We start from the raw sequence: 24,501 nt of genomic DNA on the forward strand, positions 1-24,501 counted from the left end.
GACAGGTGCACACAAGAAGACTTTTTTTTTATTTTTTATAGAAACTTACATCCAGTTCCAATTGTAAACTGAGCCCTTTTTCTTTATGGCAGAAAATTCAAAGGAACACAGATTAAAATAAGAAAGCGTTGCACATGGTGATTTGCTAACCCTAGCCCAACATAGAACGTAATAGTCTGTGCTACATCAGGTTCCCGATCCGCTGAGCAGGCACCTTACCCAGCTGTATTTCACCGTATATTGCAGTACAGTAGTATGTCAGTATATAGAAGACAAGGTCAAACTAAAAAAAGCCATAAAGTCACAATTGCAGGAGGTTTTGGGTTGCCAAACCTCCTTAAAAAAACTGCAGTTGAAAGCTGATCGAAATGTTGTAAGATTAAAAGGAAGGGAAAAAGTTAAAACTTTATAGCCCTTGGAAGAAAAACGAAAAAACTGAAAGCACAACAACGAGAACTGACCAAGAGAGGGTAAATACTCAACTTGCCATTAAATTTATTATAAGAAAATAAGCCTCATATACCTGACCAGATAGTCGAGTCCACTTGATAGGTTCTTTTTTCAGTCTAGCATCAGATGAATTATTTTCCATCACAGCAATGTCATTCTGCAGGTCAGACTGTAGGATATTGCTTTCCAGATGGGCAGCCATACTGCAGTTTGGATACACCTGTAATTTAAAGGTTAACACTAAAAAAGTTGTAATAAGTTTATATTAAAGTTTCAGGAAAGAAAAAAAAAAAAAGACTTACATTATCAGGCAGCTTCAGGCCTTTTACTGTCACATATAGAGTTGATGGGTATCGGTTTCTGGGGTGTTTTAGCCACCACTCATAGACATGCGTGCTGGAAGCTACCCTGGCTCTTGAAGGAGGGTAATAAAGTTGTAGACGTAGCTTTTTATCTACATTGAGCACTTCATTAGCACCTACAATCTGAAAGTGAAAAAAAGATGAATTTTTGGTTCTTACCGTAAAATCTTTCTTGGAGCCTTCATTGGGGGACACAGATTACCATGGGTGTATGCTGCTGCTGCTAGGAGGCTGACACTATGCAAAACAAGAAAATTAGCTCCTCCCCGGCAGTATACACCCACCGACAGGCACCAAGCACCTCAGTTGGTGAAAAAGCAGTAGGAGAAGCAACGAGAAAACTCTAAAACATATGTACCAACCCAACAAGGGACTCTAAGACCCAACACGGTACAACTTAAACAGGGAGGGTGCTGTGTCCCCCAATGAAGGCTCCAAGAAAGAGATTTTACGGTAAGAACCAAAAATCCATCTTTCTTTATCGCCTTATTGGGGGACACAGATTACCATGGGACGTTCCAAAGCAGTCCCAAGGGTGGGAACAGCAATAAGGAACGAAAATAACGGAAAGGCTTAGGTCGGCCGGTGAGCCACCGCCGCCTGCAGAACCTTCCTACCAACAACAGCATCAGGCGAGGCCTGGGTATGAACCCTGTAGAACCTCGTGAAAGTGTGCAAAGATGACCAGGTTGCGGCCTTGCAAATTTGCATGGCCGAGGCCTGGTGACGAGCAGCCCACGAAGCCGCCACAGCCCGGGTGGAATGAGCTCTTACTCCCGGAGGGGGTCGCTTTTCCTGAAGACGATACGCCTCCAGAATGGTAGAACGAATCCAGCGAGCGATCGTGGATTTGGAAGCCGGAAGGTCCCTCTGGCGACCTTCAGAGATGATCAGCAAGGAATCGGACCGACGAAAGGAAGAAGTCCTGGCGAGATAGACACGCAGGGCTCTAACTACGTCCAGTTTGTGGAGAGACTTCTCAAGAGGATGAGATGGAGCCAGACAAAGAGAAGGAAGGACGATATCCTCATTGATATGGAAAGCGGAAACCACCTTTGGAAGAAAAGGAACGGGCCTGAGAACGGCTTTGTCCTGATGGAGAATCAGGTAAGGGGAACGACAAGACAAGGCCGCCAATTCAGAAACTCTTCTGATGGATGAAATGGCGATCAAAAAGGTGACCTTCCAAGAGAGAAGGGACAAAGGGATGTCCTGGAGAGGCTCGAACGGCGCCTTCTGGAGAGCGCCAAGAACGAGGTTGAGATCCCACGGGTCTATTGGCGAATGATGAGGAGGAGCCACGTGGGAAACCCCTTGCAGAAAGGTTTTGACCTGTGGTAGAGAAGCTAGCTCTCTTTGGAAGAGGATAGAGAGAGCGGAAACCTGGCCCTTGAGCGTACTGAGGGACAGACCCGCGTCTAACCCAGACTGAAGAAACCCAAGGATAGATGGGATAGAAAAGGACATTGGGAAGACTTATCATCGCACCAACGGAAAAAAGCGTTCCAGTACCTATAGTAAATGCGGGAAGAGGCTGGTTTCCTGGCTCTGATCATAGTTTGAATAACCTGACTGGACAGACCTGATTCCTTCAGAATTGCGGTCTCAACGGCCATGCCGTCAAACTCAGAGACTGAGAATTCTCGTGGTAAAGGGGGCCTTGCGAGAGAAGGTCTGGACGGTCTGGAAGCCTCCAGGGGACGTCCGCGAGCATGTTGACCAGTTCCGCGTACCAAGGCCGTCTTGGCCAATCTGGAGTGACTAGAATCACTGGTACGCCTTCCGATTTTATCTTTTTGACCACTCGAGGGATCAAGGCCAGAGGCGGGAACAGATAAGGAAGTTGAAACTGGGACCACGGAGTCACCAGTGCGTCGCATGCGACGGCTAGAGGGTCCCTGGACCTGGCTACAAACTGCGGCACCTTGTGGTTCATCCGAGATGCCATGAGATCGACATCCGGGGTGCCCCAACGGTCGCATATCTGAGAGATGACTGCGGGGTGCAGGGACCATTCGCCGGACGCTAGGCCCTGGCGACTCAAAGTCGGCTGCCCAATTTTCCACCCCTGGAATATGGACGGCGGAGATTGTCGGAACATAACGTTCTGCCCAGCGGAATATCTTGGCCACTTCTGACATTACTTGCTTGCTGCGCGTGCCCCCCTGATGGTTTATGTACGCCACGGCCGTGGCATTGTCCGACTGAATACGGACCGGCTTGCCGGACAGGAGGGGCTGCCAATGAAGAAGGGCCAGGAAGATTGCTCTGATCTCCAGAAGATTGATTGGGAGGAGAGACTCCTGTGGCTTCCAGCGTCCTTGGGCCGCTTTCTGATGGAACACGGCCCCCCATCCTAGAAGGCTCGCATCGGTGGTGATATCTTGCCACTGAGGCGGAAGGAAGGACCTCCCTTGGAGAACTGACGCTGGCCGTAGCCACCAAGTGAGAGACTGCCTCACTCTGAGAGGAAGCCAAATAGGACGGTCCAAGGACATCGTGGTCTTGTCCCAGGCTGAAAGCAGAGACAGCTGGAGGGGGCGAAGATGAAACTGCGCAAAGAGTACTGCTTCCATGGAAGCCACCATCTTCCCCAGGACCTTCATGCAGAACCGAATGGGAATGGGAGCAGGCCTCTTGAGAGTCCTGATGCCCTTGGAAAGAGTTGTACATTTTTCCCTTGGAAGAAAAACACAGGCTAGCTTCGTATCGAATTCCATGCCCAGAAAGGTCAGATGCTGGGTGGGGATCAGAATGGACTTCTCCTTGTTGACTAGCCAACCTAGGCGGCTGAGAGTGTCCAGAGTTATCTGAAGGCTCTGGAGACAGTCCTGGCGAGACGAACCCTTGATCAAAAGATCGTCCAGATAAGGGATGATGAGGATCCCTCTGGAGCGAAGGATGGCCATGACAGTCGCATCACCTTTGTGAAAACACGGGGTGCTGAAGCTAGGCCGAAAGGAAGAGCTGTGAACTGAAAGTGGTCTCCCTGATACGCAAATCGAAGATACTTCTGATGCTGCGCACAAATTGGAATGTGCAGATAGGCATCCCGAATGTCCACCGAGCAGAGGAATTCCCCCGGGTTCCATGGAAACAATCACCGACCGAAGAGACTCCATTTTGAAATGAAGAATCTTCACGTGGCGATTGAGCAATTTGAGGTCCAGAATAGGATGAAGAGAACCGTCTTTCTTCGGGACTACAAAGAGATTGGAGAAGAACCCGGAAAACCGTTCGTTTGAGGGAACGGGAACAATGACTCCGGCGGAAAGAAGGGAGGAAATGGCCTGCAGAAAACCCGGAATCTGGGCCCGCTGTCACGGAGGCCGAGACCGGAAAAACCGTCTGTTCGGGAGTGAAGCAAATTCGATCTTGTATCCGGATGCGACGAGTTCTCTGACCCAAGCGTCGTCGACAACGGACAGCCAAGCATCCGCGAAAGAGGAAAGTCTGCCTCCCACCCTGGAAGAAATTCCAGGTGGGGGTGACCCGTCACTTAGACGAAAATCTGCCGGAATTGGCGCCTGCAGATCTGGAATATTGTCCTCTAGATCTCCAGCGAGGAGCGGGTTTGTAGGAAGGTTTCCTCTGATCCCGCTCCCTGGTGGCGGGCGGCCAATCCTGTTGAGTGGCTCTCTCCGTGGCAGAGAAGGGACGAAAGGGCCTGAATGGTCGAAAACCCTTTCTGTTCAAAAAATGTTTTGGTCGAGATTGGGGAAGCGAAGTACTTTTACCTCCAGTGGCATCGGAAATTATCTGATCCAGCTTTGCTCCAAAGAGTCTAGAGCCATGGAATGGCAGATTGGTAAGCGACTTTTTTGAAGTAGTGTCCGCATTCCATGACTTTAGCCAGAGGACTCGGCGTACAGCTACTATGTTGCCGTTAGCCCTTGCTACGCAGCCGGCCATGTCCAAGGAGGCGGCCAAAAGGTATTTACCCGCATGGTTAATCTGATCTGCAAGATCCGCCAACTCGTCTTGAGGAGCTGACGCTAAGATGCCTCTGCGAAGAATTTTTGCCCAAGCGGAAATGACTTTCGCCACCCAGGCGGATGCGAAAATAGGGCAGAGAGAGGCGCCAGATGCCTCAAAGATAGATTTAGCTAGAGATTCAATCTGCCTGTCAGAAGGATCTTTGAGCGATGCCCCATCTGGTAGAGAGAGCACCGTTTTTGAGGCTATCCGGGAAACTGGAGGATCCACCTCGGGAGCCTTGGACCACTTTGAGAGCAGTTCTGCGTCAAAGGGGTACAGAACGTCCAAGTACTTGCGGCCTGAGAAACGTTGCTCAGGGCGCTCCCAGTGTTTGGATAAGGTAGTATCGAAATCGTTGTGATTGGGAAAGGTTTGAGACGGAGGTCTTGCTCGTTTAAGGAGAACCGAGCATTCCTGAGGTGGAGCCTCATCCTGTTTAATTTTTAGTGTTTGGAAGATAGCTGCAATAAGACTATCGACCATGTCCCGCGTTTTAGAAACGCTGTTCCCCTCAGAACTAGCTTCAGATTGAGAATCATCGCCTGACTGAAGGTTGTCATCCGAGGAAGGAGAAGGAGGCCTGGGAGCGGAAGGGCCCTGCGAGCTCGAGGACGAAGTGGACAGAGCCCGCTTCCTAGAAGTCCTACCCTGTCTGTCTCTCTGAAGGTCGCGGTCAGGTGCGGACGACTCACCCCGAGAAGCGGTCGGGGCAGAGGTGGCTGAGGATAGCTGAGGTAATCGTTCTAAGACCTGGACCAGCGACTGTGATACTTTTGTCAAATCAGAAACAGACTGAGACATTGTAACGGCCCACTCCGGGAGGAGAGAGGAGGGAAGAGCGCCCTCAGGCCGGGACTCTGTGCGTTCCTGAGATGCTGACATACTTGAAGGACTGCAGGGGGGGCAGAATGGGGACGAGCGACCCGATGCCCACTTCTTTGTACAGCGCGCACAGGCGTAATAGGTAGCGGTGGGCCTGAAGCAGAGATCCCCTGAAGGGTTGGGCATAATTAAACTGCACTGAATGGCCGCAGGAATTAGGGAATAACTGCCGAGGAGAGCTAATCCTTGCCTCAGAGCAGAGCCTACCGAGATTCTGTGCGAGCAGCAGAAGAAATGCCAAAGTGTCCCCCAAGCAGCGCAGGAAGGAGTGATTAGGAACAGGAGATCCTTGTGCTGGAAGATGGGGGCGGAGCTTAGCGGCTGCGCCGTGAGTGGTTAATAGCGACGGAGAGGGCATGGCAGAAGGGGGAGGCTGGCATCTCAAAGAGAAAGAAGCCCTGTGATGGGCTAGAAAAGGCGCGCTGAAAGGAGCGCGCTAGGAAGGGAGGACGGAGAAGAATTCCCCGCGCTGAGGGGAAAGTGAAGCGAAAGTGACGGCGCCGCAGCCCCATGCCGACCCCGACATACCGCGCTAAGGAAGTGGCCATCTGATCGCGGTCCTGCTGCTTGCGACGCTGCGGTGAGTGAGGGGAACCCCAGAGACTCCCTGACTAGAGCAGGGGAAGGGGAGGACCGCAAGCAGCTGTGTGAGCGCGCGGCAGGCAGAAAGGGCGGGAGATTCAAATGCTGTGGACCTCACCAAGGTCCTTTTTTCTTCTCCCATGCACTGAAGCTTATGCGGGGCCGGAGGGAACGTACAGGCACTTACCTGACGTCCCAGAAGAGGATGACCACAGGGGCCCACGGGGAAACGGCAGGCCGCTGGGAGGGGAAGGAGTCCTCTGTACCCGCATCCTGCAGAAGACGGCTTGAAACACCTGCGATCACCGTCTTCATCTCAGCCCTGTCCCGAGAAAGGGGGATTCGGCAAGGACCAGCCACCTGTCCACAACCCTTATCACCGGAAGGTGATAGGGAAAAGTCCTGCCTGCGGTACTGAGAGTTGCGATGTGGGTGACACCACACTGCTCGCTCAGCCGCATGATATAGGAAATCAGGGTGATAACTATACCCTGTTTCCCACTGGAAAAATCCTAAAAGATAAAAGAAGGAAAAGATTAAAAAGTTCAAGCTAAACCTGAAAGAAAAATTGGATTAAAAACTGCGGATCTGGGGAGATCCCAGTCCGCCTCCTACAGACACTAAGCACAAACTGAGGTGCTTGGTGCCTGTCGGTGGGTGTATACTGCAGGGGAGGAGCTAATTTTCTTGTTTTGCATAGTGTCAGCCTCCTAGCAGCAGCAGCATACACCCATGGTAATCTGTGTCCCCCAATAAGGCGATAAAGAAAGATCAATGGTAAAAAAAAAATATAATATATAATATAATATTATATACACACACACACACACACACACACACACACACACACACACACACACAATGAAATTAGAAAAAGAAGACAAGGCTTTTTTTATATTATTCCTGATTAGAGGTGGTCCAACCCAAACGGGAAAAGTTCGTAGCCCGTACACCGAACACGGACTTCACCAGGAAGTCTGTTACTGTTTGGGTTCGGCCCCATGAACATCGGGTGTTTCTCATCAGGCAGATGACGGCGTGGCAAACACTGCTTACAAATCGGTGGTAAAATCATTATCGCCGGTCAGAGAGCAGTATTGCCCAGACTGCTAAATGACAGTCAGCCGGTAGCTGTGATTGGAGGTAAAAAGCTAAGAACAGCGACAGCAGGCGGAGGCTGATCGAAGTATTCATCAGCCAGCACCTGTGCTCTAAATAAATAATTAAAAATAAAAAAAAAACAGTGTGGGTTCACCTGTATTTTTGATAACCAGGCAAAACTCACAGCTGAGGCTGCAACTCTTAGTTGTCAGCGTTAGCACGGCTGGTTATCAAGAACAGAAGGGTCACCACGCAGCTTTTAAAATTATTATTTTTTTTTATTATTATTATAAACGGCGAGGGGTCTTCCCCATTTTTGACAACCAGCCAAGCTAAGCTATAGCAGACAACTGGGGGCTGGTATTCTCAGGCTGGAAAGGGGCCCTGTTTATTGCCCCCCCCAGCCTAAGAAGAGCAGCATCTATCAGATGTGCCAATTCTGGTGCGTTGACAGGCTCTTCCCACTTACCCTATGGCGGTGACAAGTCCGGTTGATATCACCTTTGTATTGTCCGGTGACATCAAGCTCACAGCTTAGTAATGAAGAGGCGTCTATAAAGATGCATCTTCATTACTAATCCTATAGTTATACTGTAAATAAACACACAGCAAGAATAAAGTTTTTTATTTTAAATAAAAAAAAAAAATTTTTTCCTTTTTTTAATTTAAAAATAACAAAACACAGTTATACTCACCTAACGCCCATTCCATTGAAGCCATTATCTCCCGTAATAAAACAAAAATAAAAAACAACCATATCCCTCACCTATACATTGCTCTGTCCCACGCCATAATCCATGTCTGTCAAATAGTTAACATTCAGCGCCTCTTTGTACGAATGATCCAAGGAAATCCATGGTTTCTTAAAACATTATTTATTTCTTCATATTAAAAACCGGTAACAAAAAAGGTCAGGTAGTTTGGATACACTCATGATTTAAAAAAAAGGAATAGAAATCAACATGTTTCAACCCAGGCAGGTCTTAGTCATGGAGTTGCATCTGTATGTCTGTTTGGAAGTCTTAAGATTAAACCTTGGATTTCCTGGGATCATTCGTCCAAAGAGGCGCTGGATGCTAACTATTTGAAGCATATCAACCTTCACCCAGTGATAGCGTGGGAACTCCTCTATTCTTGATAACCAACCTTGCTAAAGCTGACAGCTGAGGGTTCCAGACCTCAGCTGGCAGCTTTGCTTGGTTAGTTATCAAAAGTACTGGGAGAAAACACACAGTTTTTTTTTTTCCAATTATTTATTTAGAGCGCAGACAAGCAGCTGATGAATACTTCCCATCAGGCGCCGCCTGCTCTCGCTGTGGCAGCAGGCATCGGCTGATGGAAGTAGTAGTCCCATCCGACGACGACGCCAGTAACCAGAGGTAAATTTTTTACCTTCAATCACAGCTGGCACAGGGGCAATTATTTTACCGCCGATCAGAAGCAGTGATTGCCATGCTGTCATGCACATGACAGCATGGCAAACACTGGATGTTCAGACAACCATTCAAGTGAAAGTTTTTTTTTTTACTTTTCAGCCGAACACGAACATCCAGGGGTCTGCCCATCTTTTTTTCCCTGATATATAAAATGGAAAGTCCCTCCTCAAATATTATTGCTTCAAAGGCAAAAAAAAACAAACAGCTATCATAGTTATTTCTCAGCCTCCTGAGGTACAATGTTAGGTCTCATCACAGCTATCGTGATTTGTACAAACAGCAACTGTTACTGCACCCAAGCCAATGAATACATTGGCAGGGCCACTAAATTCAGACAGCTGCTTGATTGTCTGCAGCGCTTTTAACAGGTCGTCATTGCTGCTCACTTGTATGGCTGACTTTAAACTGTTCCTAACAGGGAAATTTTCCAGGCCATAACTTTTTTAAACTTCTGGTGATACTAAAGGCTAACCTATCAATATGATTCTCCAGGTCAGCACAATTATGGTGATACCAAACTTGCAGGATTTATTTTATGTACGTGGGGGGGAATGGAAATTTCGAGTAAAAAATGTTTTGCCTGTGTCACCATTTTCCATGCCGGGTGACATGCTGTTACTGCTGCTGTCACAGATTGACAGTGGCATTTAACAGGCTAACACTTGAGTGCCGACACCACTGGAACGGAGCCGGCACGGCAGGCAAGAATAGGCTTTATTATTTTATTGGGGCTAAACAATTAGTTTAAGAAGGAGCTGTCCTAGTAGTGGACAACCACTTTAAGCTACAAACAGATTAGCAGAAACAGAAAGTTAATTGTTAAAGAGGAGATTTCACTTGCCAAAATATGGTTTTCCTATTTTAACAGCTTACCTATTTTAACAGTAGACTTACTAATAGAATTCACTGTCGCATGCCTATCAGTTCCTTTCAACCATAATAAGGAAGGGGCCTCGCTCAGGTGAAAAACGTTGTAAAAAAACACAATGGTAGATTTAATAACCCTGCACAATTGTTACATGGTGCAAACTAAAACTGGACAATTTGAAATGTATCATATTTATCACGTTGGAAGAAACAAAACTGGAAGTAATGGGTTAATCTACACTGCCGTGGAGAAATAACGAGGGATGCAGATCCACGTTTAGGCGGTTTAATCGTCAACAAGTCTTACAACTTCTTCATCAGGACAAATAACGATAACCGCAGAGTAACCAGTTTAACCAGTTTTGTTACTCCAATTTTTCACAGTGGGTCTGCAGCAGCCTTTACGTCTCAGTGGTTGAGTGCACTATTTGTGCATTTTTTTTTTTATCCTTTCCAGCATTTGTCTCTTCGGATTTATCACACTGGCAGATGGTGGATAATAAATGTGGTGTATTTTTACATACTTTTTTCTTACTTCACAATACCTTTTGGTTGGCTTATAGCAATAGTCTGACATTAAGCAGACACATAACTGACATCCAAAAGCAGCCGCAGCCTAACAGGTCATAGTCCCTGTGATAGTATAGTATCAAGATACATTTAACATGAAATGTAAAATACCTTCAAAAAAGCCCATGCAATTTTGTGGAATCCTTTTCCCTTGATTTCAATGTCTGAAGTGGTTTTTAAACTATCTTCATGTACCAAATCAAGAATCTGAAAAAAAAAAATATTTAGGAATCAAGAAAACCCCAAAAATTCATACATAAAGTCTGCATAATAGAAAAACAAATGTAATCACTTCTTATATATAATTATAGTACATGTCTACTTTTAAACCTTTGTTGATCTACTTTTCTTATAGCGAATCTCAATGACTCCTTATATTATAATCCAGAGAATTTACAATTCTGCAGGCTTCCACGTACAAAATGTGTTTATAGGCGATTTGCATATTATTATCATCATCAATTTATTACAGGCTCAAGTCCCCCAACGGGACAAATAGGACATAAAATAACGTTATATCATTACATTATTTATATAATACATACACAGTCATGGCTGAAAGTGTTGGCACCCTTGAAATTGTTTCAGAAAAAGTACGTATGTTTAAAACCAAACGTGTAGTTGCAATAATTTTCTAGGAGAAATACTTCATTTTCTGGAACAATTTTGGCTATGATTATATCAAAAAGACTTGCAATAAAAACTACAGCTTGTCAATTTGTCATGCCACTTAAAAAACGAGACATCGCAAAGTTATGTCAACGGGGAAAAAAAAAAAAAAAAAGAAAAAGAAAAATTGTGGCCCTTAGAATGTGCCGAAGAAGCTTCCAAATAGGCCAAATCATTCTGTGCATTGATCCATAGACATTTCTACCTCAAAGAAGATGATAACATTAGGGCTGTCTTCCTTGATGTGCAAAAAGTGTGTGAACTTCTCCATAAAAATGATTTGTTCATCCCACTCAGGAGTCAGTGTCTTCAGCCGCTTGAAGTCGTATGGTTGTGTGCACTTGGCCAGAACATACTCATTACTTTCTTGGTCGTGAAATGATAAAACTGCATCAGAGCTGAAAAAAAATAAGAAAGAAAATCTTTTCACTAATGCTACATCAATTAATCCACGAAGTGTAAACTGAAAGTGATCAGAATATGTAACTTTTTTTTAAATTACTTATTCTGTGCATATCACATCTCTATAAGTCCATCTGTAAAATTGCTCGCCATTCCATAAAACAGCAGGGACAGTGCTGGGGGCTTCTTAGTTTACCATACGGTACCTTATTTAATGCACCACAACTGGTCATTTGACTGCTTAGTTGCAGTGGAACCCCCTTTACTTGAACTGCAATACCACACGAATAAATGTGGTGGTTCACGATTGGTGGGGTTAGTAATGAGTGAATGTGCTTTTATAAAGCGTTATCCGCGCATGCTCGGGTGGTAAAGCGAGTATCTTCTGCATGCTCGAAAAATATGTTCGAGTGCCCGCTGCTGCATGTCTCGCAGCTGTTCGACAGCCACAACATTTGTTAGTCTGTTTGTTAGGCAATCCCTGCATGTGTTGAGACATGCAGCCATGGGGACTGGAACATGTTATTCAAGCACGCCGAAGCTACTCGGTTACCATCCGAGCACGGTCGGATAACGCCTTATCCGAGCACATTCGCTCATCACCAATTGTTCTTAGGGGTTGAATCAGCAATACAAGGGGCTGTACTCGAATCTTTAATTTTTGTCCAGGAGTTAGGTATATAAAGAAAAAAAAAAAAAGACTGTACTCAGCATCACTCAAATTGGCTCCAGGTATCTGGCATTGGCTGCGCTGCTGACATCAGTTAGACAGCCAGGGAACTTGGCCTGCCTCATTCAAAGTCATAGAGCTTACTGATTCACTGCAGTCATTATGCCACACCGCACATGCCGAAACCAATGGCAGACAGAGAGCAGTGGTGGAGACTCACCGATGGATGGCAAGTACAGTCCGGTTTGTTTTTTTATACTAAACTGCACCTGGGTAAAATGTTTTACTGAAAGGCCACATCTCCTTATAGTGATCTTACAGTTCGAGAAAAAACAAACATGCAGGATTAGATTTTGCCATAAACCAGAAAAAATACATACAGTTGAAACCAGAAGTTTACATACACTATATAAAAAGGCACATATGCTTGTTTATCTCAACATCTGACATGAAATAAGAATAAACCTTTCCTGTTTTAGATCAATTAAGATTACCATAGTTATTAATATTTGCCAAATGGCAGAATAATGCGAGAGAGAGAATGTTTTAAGGCATTTTTATTACTTACTGCAAAGTCAAAAGTTTACATACACTAAGATTACTATGCCTTTAAACAATTCTGAACTTACCATATGAGAATGTAATGTGTTTGGAAGCTTATGATATATTTTTTGGTAACATCTGAGTTAATTAGATAAACCTGTGGATGTATTTTAATGCACACCTGAAACACACTGCTTCTTTGTGTAGCATCATGAGAAATTCTAAAGAAATCAGCCAAGCTATCAGGAGGAGAATTGTGAACTTGCAGAAGTCTGGCTCATCCTTGGGTACAATTTCAAGATGCCTGAAGGGGCCCTGTACAAACAATTATACGCAAATACAAACAAGATAGGAATGTCCAGACATAACATCGCTCAAGAAGGAGACAGGTTCTGTGTCCCAGAGAAGAGTTTGCTTTGGTCCGACATGTGCATATTAACCCACTGTTAATATCCACAGTGAAACGGGTCCTGTATCAACATGGGCTGAAAGGCCATTCTGCCAGGAAGAAGCCATACTTCAAAAGAAACAAAAAAAAAACAAAAAAAAACACAGCTAATGTTTGCAAATGCACACAGGAACAAAGACCTTCATTTTTGGAAACATGTCCTGTGGTCTGATAAAACTAAAATTTAACTTTTTGGGCATAATGACCATCGTTATGTTTGGAGGAAAAAGGGAGAAGCTTGGAAGCCTAAGAAAACCATCCCAACTGTGAAGCACAGGGGTGGCAGCATCTTGTTGTGGGGTGGTTCTGCTGCAGGAGGGACAGGTGCACTTCACAAAATAGATAGCATCATGAGAAAAGAATATTATGTGGCAATACTGAAGCAACATCTCAAGACATCAGCCAGGAAGTTAAAGCTTGAGCAGAAATAGGCCTTCCAAATAGACAATGACCCAAAGCATACTGTCAAAATAGTAACAAATTGGCTTAATGATAACAAAGTCAATGTTTTGGAGTGTCCATCTCAAAGCTCATGGAAGGATATCCCAAACGTTTGACCCAAGTCAGTCAGTTTAAAGGGAATCGGTCACCCATATTTAGTGATATCATGTAAAGATATCACCCAATTGTGCATCCCATAAGGATCCTATTAGGATTTTTTATTCCCCCTGACCGGACACCTTTGAGGCATACTTTTTTATCTTGTTGGGGATGTATGCAAATCTCTTCCAAATCCTGACATAGATTTTGGTAGTGATGATTTTTCTACTTTTAAGTAGGGTGTGGGTCTGGGGAGAAGTCTCTCTTAGCAATGTCCGTTCAAACTCCACGCCGTCAGATGTAGGCCAGCCACCTGAGGATGGAAGACTGGGCCCTGGGATAGGAGATTCGGGATGTCTGGAAGGACCCAAGGCTCGGACACCGACATGGTCCTGAGGCACGAGAACCATGCCCTCCTGGGCCAAAATGGAGCGATAACTATAACCCTCGCTCTGTCCCTCCTGATTTTTCTCAACACCAGGTGATAGGGGAGGGAAGGTGTATGCTAGCCTGAAATCCCACTTTATCAGAAAGGCATCTACCGCCAGGGGGTTCTCTCTGGGATTTAGGGAGCAGAACTGCCGTACTTTCCTGTTTTCCATGGTAGCGAAGAGATCTATCTCTGGTTGACTCCATTTTTGTATAATCAGGTCGAAGATGGAAGTTTTTAGGGACCATTCTCCTTGTCTTAGTAGACTGCGGCTTAAGAAATCTGCTGTGATATTTTCTTTCCCTTTTATATGCAGCGCTGTTAAAGATAGAAAATGCCGCTCTGCTAGCTGGAACAACCGTTCTGCCACATTCATCAGGGGTTTGGAACGAGTCCCGCCTTGGTGGTTGATATAAGCCACGGTGACGTGATTGTCGGAGAACACCCGCACATGATGGCCCTGTAGATACACAAGTGTCTCTTAGCTGCCTGTTCTACTGCTGTCAACTCTTTCAGGTTAGATGACATCTCTATCTGATGATGCTCCCATAGGCCCTGTACTAGAATCTCACCCATATGGGCCCCCCAACCGGAAGGGCTAGAATCCGTGGTGATTATTCGGGATATGTCATACTCCCAGGGAACCCCACTGGATAAATTATCCTTGTCTAGCCACCACTCTAGGGACTCCCTTGTGTTCCGGGACAAGGTTAGCTGGCCCTCTAAGTAACCTCCGAGCACTCTTTGATGTACTAAAACTTCGCCCTGTAGTGTTCTTGAATGGAATTGGGCCCACTGGACAGCCGGGATACAGGAAGAAAGAGAACCCAGAAGGGACATGGCTTTCCTGAGGGACATGGTGGGGTTATTGGAAGCGTTCAGGACCTGATTGCGTAGGCGAACAAGCTTCTCCGGAGGCAGACGGCATTCCTGTTTCTCAGAATCTAGGATCAAGCCCAAGAATTGTTGGACTCTCATCGGTTGCAACCGAGATTTTTTAATGTTAAGCAGCCAACCTAACCGCTCTAAGGCAGACATTGCCCTTTGTAGCTGTTCCATACAATGTTTCACCGTTTTCCCTACAATCAGGAAGTCATCTAAGTAGGGAACTACTAGAATGTCTGATTCACGTAGATGGGCCATAACCTCCGCTACCACTTTAGTAAATACTTGGGGAGCGACTGCCACCCCAAAGGGGAGGGCCGCATATTGGAAATGCTGAACTGACCCATCTAACTGAACCGCCACTCTGAGGAAGCGCTGATGAGCTGCATGAATGGGTATATGGTAGTAAGCATCTTTTAAATCTAACACTACCATAAAGCAATTTTTAAACAGCATTTTTATTGATGAAATTATTGTCTCCATTTTAAACGGGCGTATGACCAGGAATTCGTTGAGGGACTTAAGATTTATTATAGTCCTTAAGGAGCCGTCTGGCTTGTGGACCAGGAACAGAGGGGAGTAGAAACCTTTTCCCCCTTTCTCCTTCTGGAACCATAGTTAGGACCTTCTTGCGGCAAAGATCATGAACCTCGGCCTCCAGGGCAGCTTGTTCTGATGTGGAAGTCCTGAGCGGGGTGACCTTAAAACGATCTTGGGGGACCCGGGTGAACTCTAGTCGTAGACCCGCAGCTATCACCCCCAGTATCCAGCTACTACTAGAAATCCTAGACCAGGCTGGGTAGAAGGCAGCTAGTCTCCCCCCTACCAGAGCAGCTAGTCATTGGGGCGGCTTTTTAGTGTCACGGGCTGGACCTTCCTGGCGCCCCCACCTCCAAACATGAAACCTGTACCTCTCCTTTTCTTGTCATCCCATCTGCCCTGGTCCCTGGACGGCCTTCTACGGAAATATCCTTTCCTAGTAAAGGGACGTCTATAAGAAGGGTTCGGCAGACTGGGGAACTTCTTTTTATCATCCCCGGCCTTCTCTAAAAGTTCATCCAAAACGGGGCCAAACAGATATTCCCCCTCGCATGGAATGGAGTCGTGACCTGGCCTGGATATCTCCTGGCCAGAATTTTAACTAGAGAGCCCTTCGTGCTGCGTTAAACTCGCGGTCCTCGCCGCCATTTTCGCAGAGTCTGCTGAGGCATCAGCCAAAAAAGCGGCAGCACTTTGGATGATTAGTAGGATTTTCCAGATGGATGCTCTTGAGGCTCCGTCCTTCAGTTGGGAATCCAGTTGATCTAGCCAGACCATCATGGATCTGGCCGTACATGTGGCAGCTATCGCTGGTCTTAAAGCGCATGCTGACATCTCCCATGTTCCCTTTAGAAAGGAATCCGCATTTTTATCCAGCGGGTCTTTTAAGGAGGCCATGTCATCGAATGGTATGGAGGATTTCTTGGAGGCTTTGGCTACTGCCGCGTCCAGCTTAGGGGCCTTATCCCATCTGTTTACCACTTGATCATCAAACGGGTACCTCCGCTTGAAGGCAGGTGGCAAGGAGCCCCTTTTTTCAGGTCTTTTCCATTCCCTATCTATCAGGCTCTGGACTTTGTCATTTAAAGGAAAGGCCCTGCGCTTTCTGGGATCTAGACCCCCGAACATCACGTCCTGTGCGGAAAGTTCTGGTTTTGCGTCTGCTACCCCCATGGTGGACCTTATTGCTTTAACCAGCCTATCCATTTGATCTAAGGGGAAGCAGAATCGGCTTGAGTCTTCCTCTGAAGAAGACGAAGTGGAGGCCGGAGAATCTGAGTCATCATCGTTCCTAGGAGCGGCTGAGGACTCCGAACCTGAGAGACTAATTTCTCTTCCTTTAGAAGAATCCCTTTTAGATAGAGCCTTCATTTCCGACCTGATAATTTCCCTCAGGCTTGTGGTGAAGTCCGGCGTTTCTTCCGCTACCTGTATGGACAGGGGAGAGTGTAAGGGCCTGTCAATCTACCCCTGGGCTCCCGTCCCTATCCAACCCCTACCGTTTGTCGCACGCATGGCTGACACAACTTTTTAGGGTGGCCGTCTGGCAAGGGGCAACTACAGAGGGCACATTCCCTGTGCTTCTGTTTTCCCGTAGCTTTCCTCCCCTGCGAAAAAAAAATAAGGGAACACTGCATCAGGGTACATTCACGGAGATCTCTTACCCATGCAGATGAGGCAGGTACCGGATCACGGAGGGAGGCAGGAGGGTCCTTTATCCTGGAGGAACTTCTGTGGCTCTGTTCGCTCGGACGTTTCTGCTTTTTTTGCTGGCCACTCGCATGAGGCTTCACCGTGGCCTGTTTCTGTGGGCGCTCCTGCGCCTCGTCCTGCTGCTCTACGGGGGCTTCTGTCGTCTCCATTGCTGGGCTTTCAGAAGCACCCCAGCAGCGTCACCTCCTGTCTTTTAAGGCCTCCCAGCCGGGTCAGCAGGGCTCTGGCGTGGCACCCCCCCTGGGACCCCCCCGCGACCTCCCCCCCGCCTGTACCGGCCACCACCCCGGGCCGCCGTGCACCCGCGGCGCGCACTGGAAAGCCGGCCGGCACCCAACTTCCGGTTTCGGCGTTCCTGGCCCCTTCCGCCGCGTCATTTCCGCCGCCCATCAGAGCCCATGGGAGCGCGCGGAAGGAGCCGGCACAGCGCCCCCGGCTCCGGTATGCCCGCCACCCCATGCGCGCCGACCTGCCACCGCCGCCCGGATAGGAGAGGGGGACCGGACCCCCGGGGGAGAACGCACCAGGAGGGGCCCGGGGCATACATACCTGGTGCCCGCAACATGGAGGCGGCTGTCCACCGGACCCTGTGCTCCACCTGCTCAGACCACTGCCGTGGCGACCTACCCGGCCCCACCGTGGCGCTTCCAGGGACCCGTGCGTGACCGAGGTAGGAGAACCCCCGCTACCTGGGTCGGTCAGCCGGCCTGGGAATCCCTCGACGACTCCATGATGGACAATCTGAAGGAAGTCCCGTCCTCTAGGAACAGGAAACCAACTGATGCGTGGGAGAGGTGCCGCCTTTTTGTATCTGTAGGTTTCCTGTTCCTAAAGGGCGAATCCCCTCTCTCAGGTGGTGTTGTCATGGACGACCGAAGAAAGGTTTATTCTGATTTCATGTCAGATATTGAGAAGAACATGCATATGTGTCTTTTTATATAGTGTACGTAACTTCTAATTTCAACTGTAGAACTAAACTGATATCATTTCCAACCAGGTCAATACTTTTTTTTAGCTGTACACTATTGGTCAGTACATGTAAAAACATCCTAGATAATACTAAAAAGCATTCCAAAGGCTTTAGGATAATATTTTTGGTAGTATCACCTGGTTTCTTTCCTGACATATTCCCCTGTTTTTTGATCAATGATGTGAATCTTCACCAAGGGTCGAGATACCATAAGGTCAGTCTTGAGTTTGTCTGATCGATGAATATAAACTCCCAGCACCAGGCGGTCATCATACACGACTCCAGGGCTGCTGTTATCTACATCGTCTTCTCTTGCATCAAGTTTTTCTCTGTCATCTAAAAATAAAGTGTTTTGAGCAAAAAAAAAATACCTGAAATCTTGCATGCGGGCAAAAAAAAATTATCAAAAAAAATATATAGTACTTTAGATGTGATTGAGGTCTTGAAAAAGCCATTTATCCACAATGGAAATCTAAATGACAAGTTTCAAACCCACAGTACATTATTATGTTGCAGATTTGTTACAGGTTTTATCCTTTGCATTGAAAATAAAAGGGTGAAATCTACATGTAAAACCCCATATTTTACCTGGTAAAACCATGCAACAGAAAAGGGTATATATACACACACGTTTCTACAGTTTCATGAGAGTTAGAAGTGAAATTACTAATAAAATTATTCAGATGCTGGAATTATCTGTAGCTGTGTATTAAAGGCAATCTGTAAGCAGCTTGTTGCTATATAATCTGATAGCACCATGATGTAGGGGAACAGACACCTTACAGAGACGTGTCACTTACTAGGTAGCGTCTTCCTGTTGCAATACATCAGTGTTTTATCAGCAGGAGATTATCACTACAGGACAACTGGCCTCGTGCCTCCTAGTCCAATCACACTATCACTGATTATCAGCTTTGTGTCACCATACATTGTACACGCAAAAATGCTAATTAGTGGTGTGGGGCAGAGTTATACACAGCTCAATATTCTGAGCTCTGCCTCAGATAAAACTGTGAATCTATTACAACTGCTGCACCTAGTAAACTAAGTGATACATTGCTGGAAAAAGGGTCTTTGTCACTAACAAATGCTGCTGTCAGATTACATAATAAAAACCTACTGACATATTCCCTTTAAAATCTTATAAGAGCAAATGAAAAACTAGTTAGTCAGGTTCTGGACGGAATTTCTAAAAAAATCACTACTCTGCTGTGTGCAGTCAAAAATTATCACAAATACCCCCAATGTGTATTGTTGTGCTTCATGTCAAGGTGCCGCTCTCAAGGATCAGTGATGTAAAATGTGGCAGTCATGTTGGTAGTCAATTTACAGTTGCCCGGGCTGCATCCTCTTCTGCGCAAACACAGATACCGGAGAATCTGCTGCCTGTATTGTGCAAGCTTTCCGTGCCTGCACCGAAAAGTACTAAGCCGAAAACGTAAACCATGAGAGTATTATGACTGATCATGCTTGTACAAGGCAGTTCAGAACGTTTAACAAATTTGCCCAGAAAGTGTCCAACCCATTTAATACAATTTGCAAGTCATGCAAACGACCTTAAATCTTTGGAATTGAAAAGCAAAAAGGGCTTAAAATATGATCATTCTAAAACATTTTAATTTCAATGTGTCAAGCCACAAAAAAAAAGAAATTTCAATGCAGATTTTGGTGAATCTGTATGAAATGTGCAATATTTGCCATGCTATATGAAATCTGGAGATGCCCCTTCTGACACTACATTGTTTTCCCGTAATTGTAAACCCTCAGGCTATGTGCACACAATGCAATTTTTTATGCCTTTTCGCGGCGTCATTTTATGCGCGGAAATGCTCCAAAAACGCAATGGAATACTAAAGCAAGGAAATGCAATTACAATCCTGAAGTATTGTGCACATGATCCGTAAATTTCTGGCCGTATTTGCAGTGTTTTATTTTCTGCAGCAAGTCAATTCTTTTTGCATTTCTGCAGTGTTTTTGACTCATTGACTTCAATTGAGTCAGTCAAATCAGCAGCAAAAACGCAGGTGTAAAAAGTTTTGCAGATTTGCTGCCAAATACACTGCAGCATTGTCAAAGGAAATGTCAGGCGGAGAATGCGGGTGTCTGTGTACCCATGCGACGAACAGCCCACAGTGATTATACTTAGGCGTCGTCTGATGGGACTACTACTCACGGTTATGTCTGTCGTTACGTATAATAGAGACAGCATGAGCCGATGATGGAAGAATAGTTTCATCATCCAGCGCCTGAGTTCAATTGTATTAAAAAAAAAAATAATCAAAATATTGACATCATCACATACAATATGCATACTCGCCGAACACCTAATCCCTGACGCCCGCGTCTCCTGCAAGCAATCAAAAATAATAAACCAACATATTCTTCCTGGCTGCCGTAGTCCATTTAATACAGTGTCCCACGTCGACGGCGATACACTGACAGGAGGTAATCGCTCCCACAATGTATCACTGAGCCACCATGAGAGTTCACTGGAGTACCTCAGCTTATCAGCTCCGGTGCTCTCACTTACGGCACCACTGCGCGAGAAAGTTCTCACACAGTGGTAGTGCTGTAAGTGAGAGCACCGGAGCTGATTAACTCCAGTGAACGCTCATGGCAGTCTCCCGATGTGACTGTTCTACACATGAGATCACCGTGGGACACTTGGCATTAAATGGACTACGCCGGACAAGATCATATTATATGTTGGTTTATTATTTTTGATTGTTTGCAGGAGACGAGGGCGTTAGGGATTAGGTATTCATTAAGTATAGTTAATTTAGATTCGATAAAGGAGTCAGTGTGATTATTTCAAATATAGGACTTTATTCTGGTTGTTTGTTTATTCACCATATAACTATACAATTGGTAGTGGTAGGTGTCATATAGACTCCTCTCCATTACTAACCTGTGGACTTGATGTCACCTGACAATACAAAGGTGACATCAACCCCACAAATATGAACCTCACTTGCCACCGCAACAGGGCAAGTGGGAAGAGCAAGGCTAAGTGCCAGAACTGGCGTATCTATAAGATGCGCCATTTCTGGGGTGGCTGAGAGCTGATGTTTTTAGACTGGGGGTGCCAATATACATGGCCCCTTCCCAGGCTATTAATATCAGCCTGAAGCTGTCTGCCTAGCCTTTGCTGGTTCAATTTTATAGGGGGACCCCATGGAAATTTCTGGGGTTTCCCTGTAAACTAGCCATTAAAGGCTAAGCAAACATCTGTGAGATTATATTAATAGCCTGGGAACATTTATGGCTATTGGCTACTTCCCAGAAATGTAACATCAGCCCTCAGCTTTCCTTCTGCAGGTTATGAAATTTATGCGGTAGCCCATGCAATTTTTTATTTTTTTGAAAAATAAACAGATATTGACAGTTGCTGTTTTGTTACAGCATATGTAGGTTAATTGTGTTAATGCTTCTACGTGTGTGTGTGTGTGTGTGTGTGTGTGTCTTTATTTAACTCTTTATGTACCGTTTAATTAATGAGTATATCTGGTTGACATTTGTTCATTACTAAACCTCGGGTTTGGTATTACACACACACACATATATATATATATATATATATATATATATATATATATATATATATATATATATATATGTTCACTTATATTTGGCTTGTGTGCAAACATTATAAATTTGAACATGGTATGTAACGAAAAAGAAGAGGTTGAACAAGGAAATTACATGACAATGTTTTTTAATAATATATCTTTATTTAGCGCTATGGATTTCCGCATGAAAAACCACATCAAAAACGTGCAGATTTTCCACTGCATTTTTCTGCCAAGAGATGCAGAAATCTTGCAGAATGTCCTACTAGCAAATACGCAACGTGCGCACATAGCCTCAAAGGAACTTTCCATCTGTTTGAATCATAGAATCGTAGAGTTGGAAGGGACCTCTTGGGCCATCTGGTCCAACCCCCTGCTCAAAGCAGGATTCGCTAAATCATCCCAGTCAGATGTCTGTCCAGCCTCTGTTTGAAGACTTCCATTGAAGGAGAACTCACCACTTCTCGTGGCAGCCTGTTCCACTCATTGATCACTCTAACTGTCAAAAAGTTTTTTCTAATATCTAATCTGTGTCGCCTCCCATTCAGTTTCATCCCATTGCTTCTAGTCTTTCCTTGTGCAAATGAGAATAAAGTTGATCCTTCTACAATGTGACAGCCCTTTAGATATTTGTAGACAGCTATTAAGTCTCCTCTCAGTCTTCTCTTTTGCAAACTAAACATTCCCAAATCCTGCAACCTTTCCTCATAAGACAGGGTTTGCAGACCGGTCACCATTCTGGTCGCTCTTTTCTGAACTTGTTCCAGTTTGTTGATGTCTTTTTTAAAATATGGTGCCCAAAACTGGACACAATATTCCAGATGAGGTCTGACCAAAGAGGAGTAGAGGGAAATAATGACTTCACGTGATCTAGACTGTATGCTTCTGTTAATACATCCTAGAATTGCATTTGCCTTTTTTGCTGCTGCATCACACTGTTGACTCATATTCAGTCTGTGATCTATTAGTATACCCAAGTCTTTTTCACATGTGCTGTCACTTAGCCCTATTCCTCCCATTCTATATATGCTTTTTTCATTTTTATTGCCCAGATGTAGTACTTTGCATTTCTCCCTGTTAAAAACCATTCTGTTAGTTGCTGCCCACTTCTCCAGTTTATTTAAATCTTTTTGAATCCTCTCTCTCTTCTCTAGTATTAGCTATCCCTCCTAGCTTTGTGTCATCAGCAAATTTAATCAGTTTACCCTCAATTCCTTCATCTAAATCGTTGATAAAGATGTTGAACAATACAGGGCCCAGGACAGAGCCCTGTGGTACCCCACTTGAGACATTCTTCCAACCGGATGTGCAGCCATTTACGACCACTCTTTGGGTCCGATCACTAAGCCAGTTATGAATCCACCTAACAGTCGCCTTGTCCATTCCATACTTAGTCATTTTTTCAATAAGGATTGTATGAGAGAATTTGTCAAGATATACTATATCTACAGCATTTCCTTGATCCACCCAATCAGTGATACCGTCATAGAAGGAAATTAAGTTAGTCTGACATGACTTATTAGTTACAAACCCATGCTGACTCTGTTTAATCACTTCATTCTTATCCAGGTATTGACATACATATTGTTTAATAATTTGTTCAAAGATCTTTCCTGGTATAGAAGTCAGACTCACTGGCCTATAGTTTCCTGGGTCCACCTTCTTCCCCTTTTTGAAGATAGGAACAACATTTGCTCTTCTCCAGTCTTCTGGCACTTCTCCTGTTCTCCAAGAATTTTCAAAGATTATGGAGAGGGGTTCAAAAATTTCTTCTGCTATCTCCTTCAGTACTCTGGGCTGTAATTCATCTGGGCCTGGAGACTTGAATTCATTTAGGTTAGCTAAGTGTTTCCTCACTATCTTTCTGTTTATAGATATCCTGGATTCTTCTATTCCCTTAATAGGACAGTGAATAACAGTTGATGTTACATTTCCTTTCTGAGAGAAAACAGATGCAAAATAGGAATTTAAAAGTTCAGCCTTCTCAACATCCTGTCTTACCATTTCATCATTTTCATCCTGTAAAAATCCTATAGCATCTTTAACTTTTCTTTTGACATATCCCCAAAATCCTTTATTATTGCTTTTGACATCTCTTGCAAGCCTCAATTCATTTTCAGCTTTAGGTAATATGATTTGTGCCCTGCAGGTTCTGCAGACAGCATTATATTCTTCTTTAGATATGCCTCCCTCTTTCCATTTTATAAACATTTTTTTCTTCCTTTTAAGCATGTGCTTAAGTTCTGTGTTCATCCATCCTGGTTTCCTTAAATGCTTCCTATTCTTCCCTCTTTTCGGAATTGTTAACAACTGTGCTTTGAGAATTTCATTTTTCAAGATTTCCCATCCTTCCTGGACATTTTTGTCTTTAAGGATATCCAGCCATTGGATCCCTCCAATTCTCTTTCTGAATCCCTTAAAATCTGCCTTTCTGAAATCTAACCTTGACGTCTGAGTCTTCACAGGTCTTCCGCCTCTAGTTATCCAAAACTCTAAAATAGCATGGTCGCTACCTCCTAGGGTCCCAGCCACTTTTACCTCCTCAACCATTTCCTCCCTGTTTATAAGGATTAGATCCAAGGTAGCAGTTCCCCTTGTTTTCTCCCTTACCTTTTGGAAGATAAAGTTGTCAGCAAGAGAGGATAAGAATTTCCTTGACCTGTTAGTTTTGCCTGAGAGAGATTCCCAACAAATGTCTGGATAGTTGAAATCTCCCATGACAACTATGTCATATTTTTTGGAGAACTTGGCCATTTGATGCATAAAGAGTTCATCCATATGTTCAGCTTGCACAGGCGGCCTGTAGTAAATGCCTACAATGGTGTCCTTTCCATTGTTCTGTCCTTGTATTCTTACCCAAACAGTTTCCACAGAACTCCCAGTCTCTGAAGCTT

At 45.0% G+C, this 24,501-nt stretch overlaps 1 protein-coding gene across 4 annotated transcripts in view; it reads right to left on the reverse strand.

The window, feature by feature from the left end:
- The window catches only part of AHI1 (Abelson helper integration site 1), a 300,707-nt gene that overhangs the window by 255,256 nt on the left and 20,950 nt on the right, over positions 1–24,501 (reverse strand). For all 4 annotated transcript variants that reach the window (XM_073575859.1, XM_073575862.1, XM_073575861.1 and 1 more), the window contains 5 exons: positions 18,176–18,374; positions 11,103–11,295; positions 10,340–10,435; positions 753–935; positions 524–670 (listed from right to left, as the gene is read on the reverse strand). In XM_073575859.1, coding sequence (XP_073431960.1) covers positions 524–670; positions 753–935; positions 10,340–10,435; positions 11,103–11,295; positions 18,176–18,374 — 818 coding nt within the window. The remainder of the gene's footprint in view (positions 1–523; positions 671–752; positions 936–10,339; positions 10,436–11,102; positions 11,296–18,175; positions 18,375–24,501) is intronic.

This window comes from Dendrobates tinctorius, unplaced genomic scaffold, assembly GCF_039654945.1.
Source record: "Dendrobates tinctorius isolate UK_male_01 unplaced genomic scaffold, ASM3965494v1 ptg000046l, whole genome shotgun sequence".
NCBI lineage: Eukaryota > Metazoa > Chordata > Amphibia > Anura > Dendrobatidae > Dendrobates > Dendrobates tinctorius.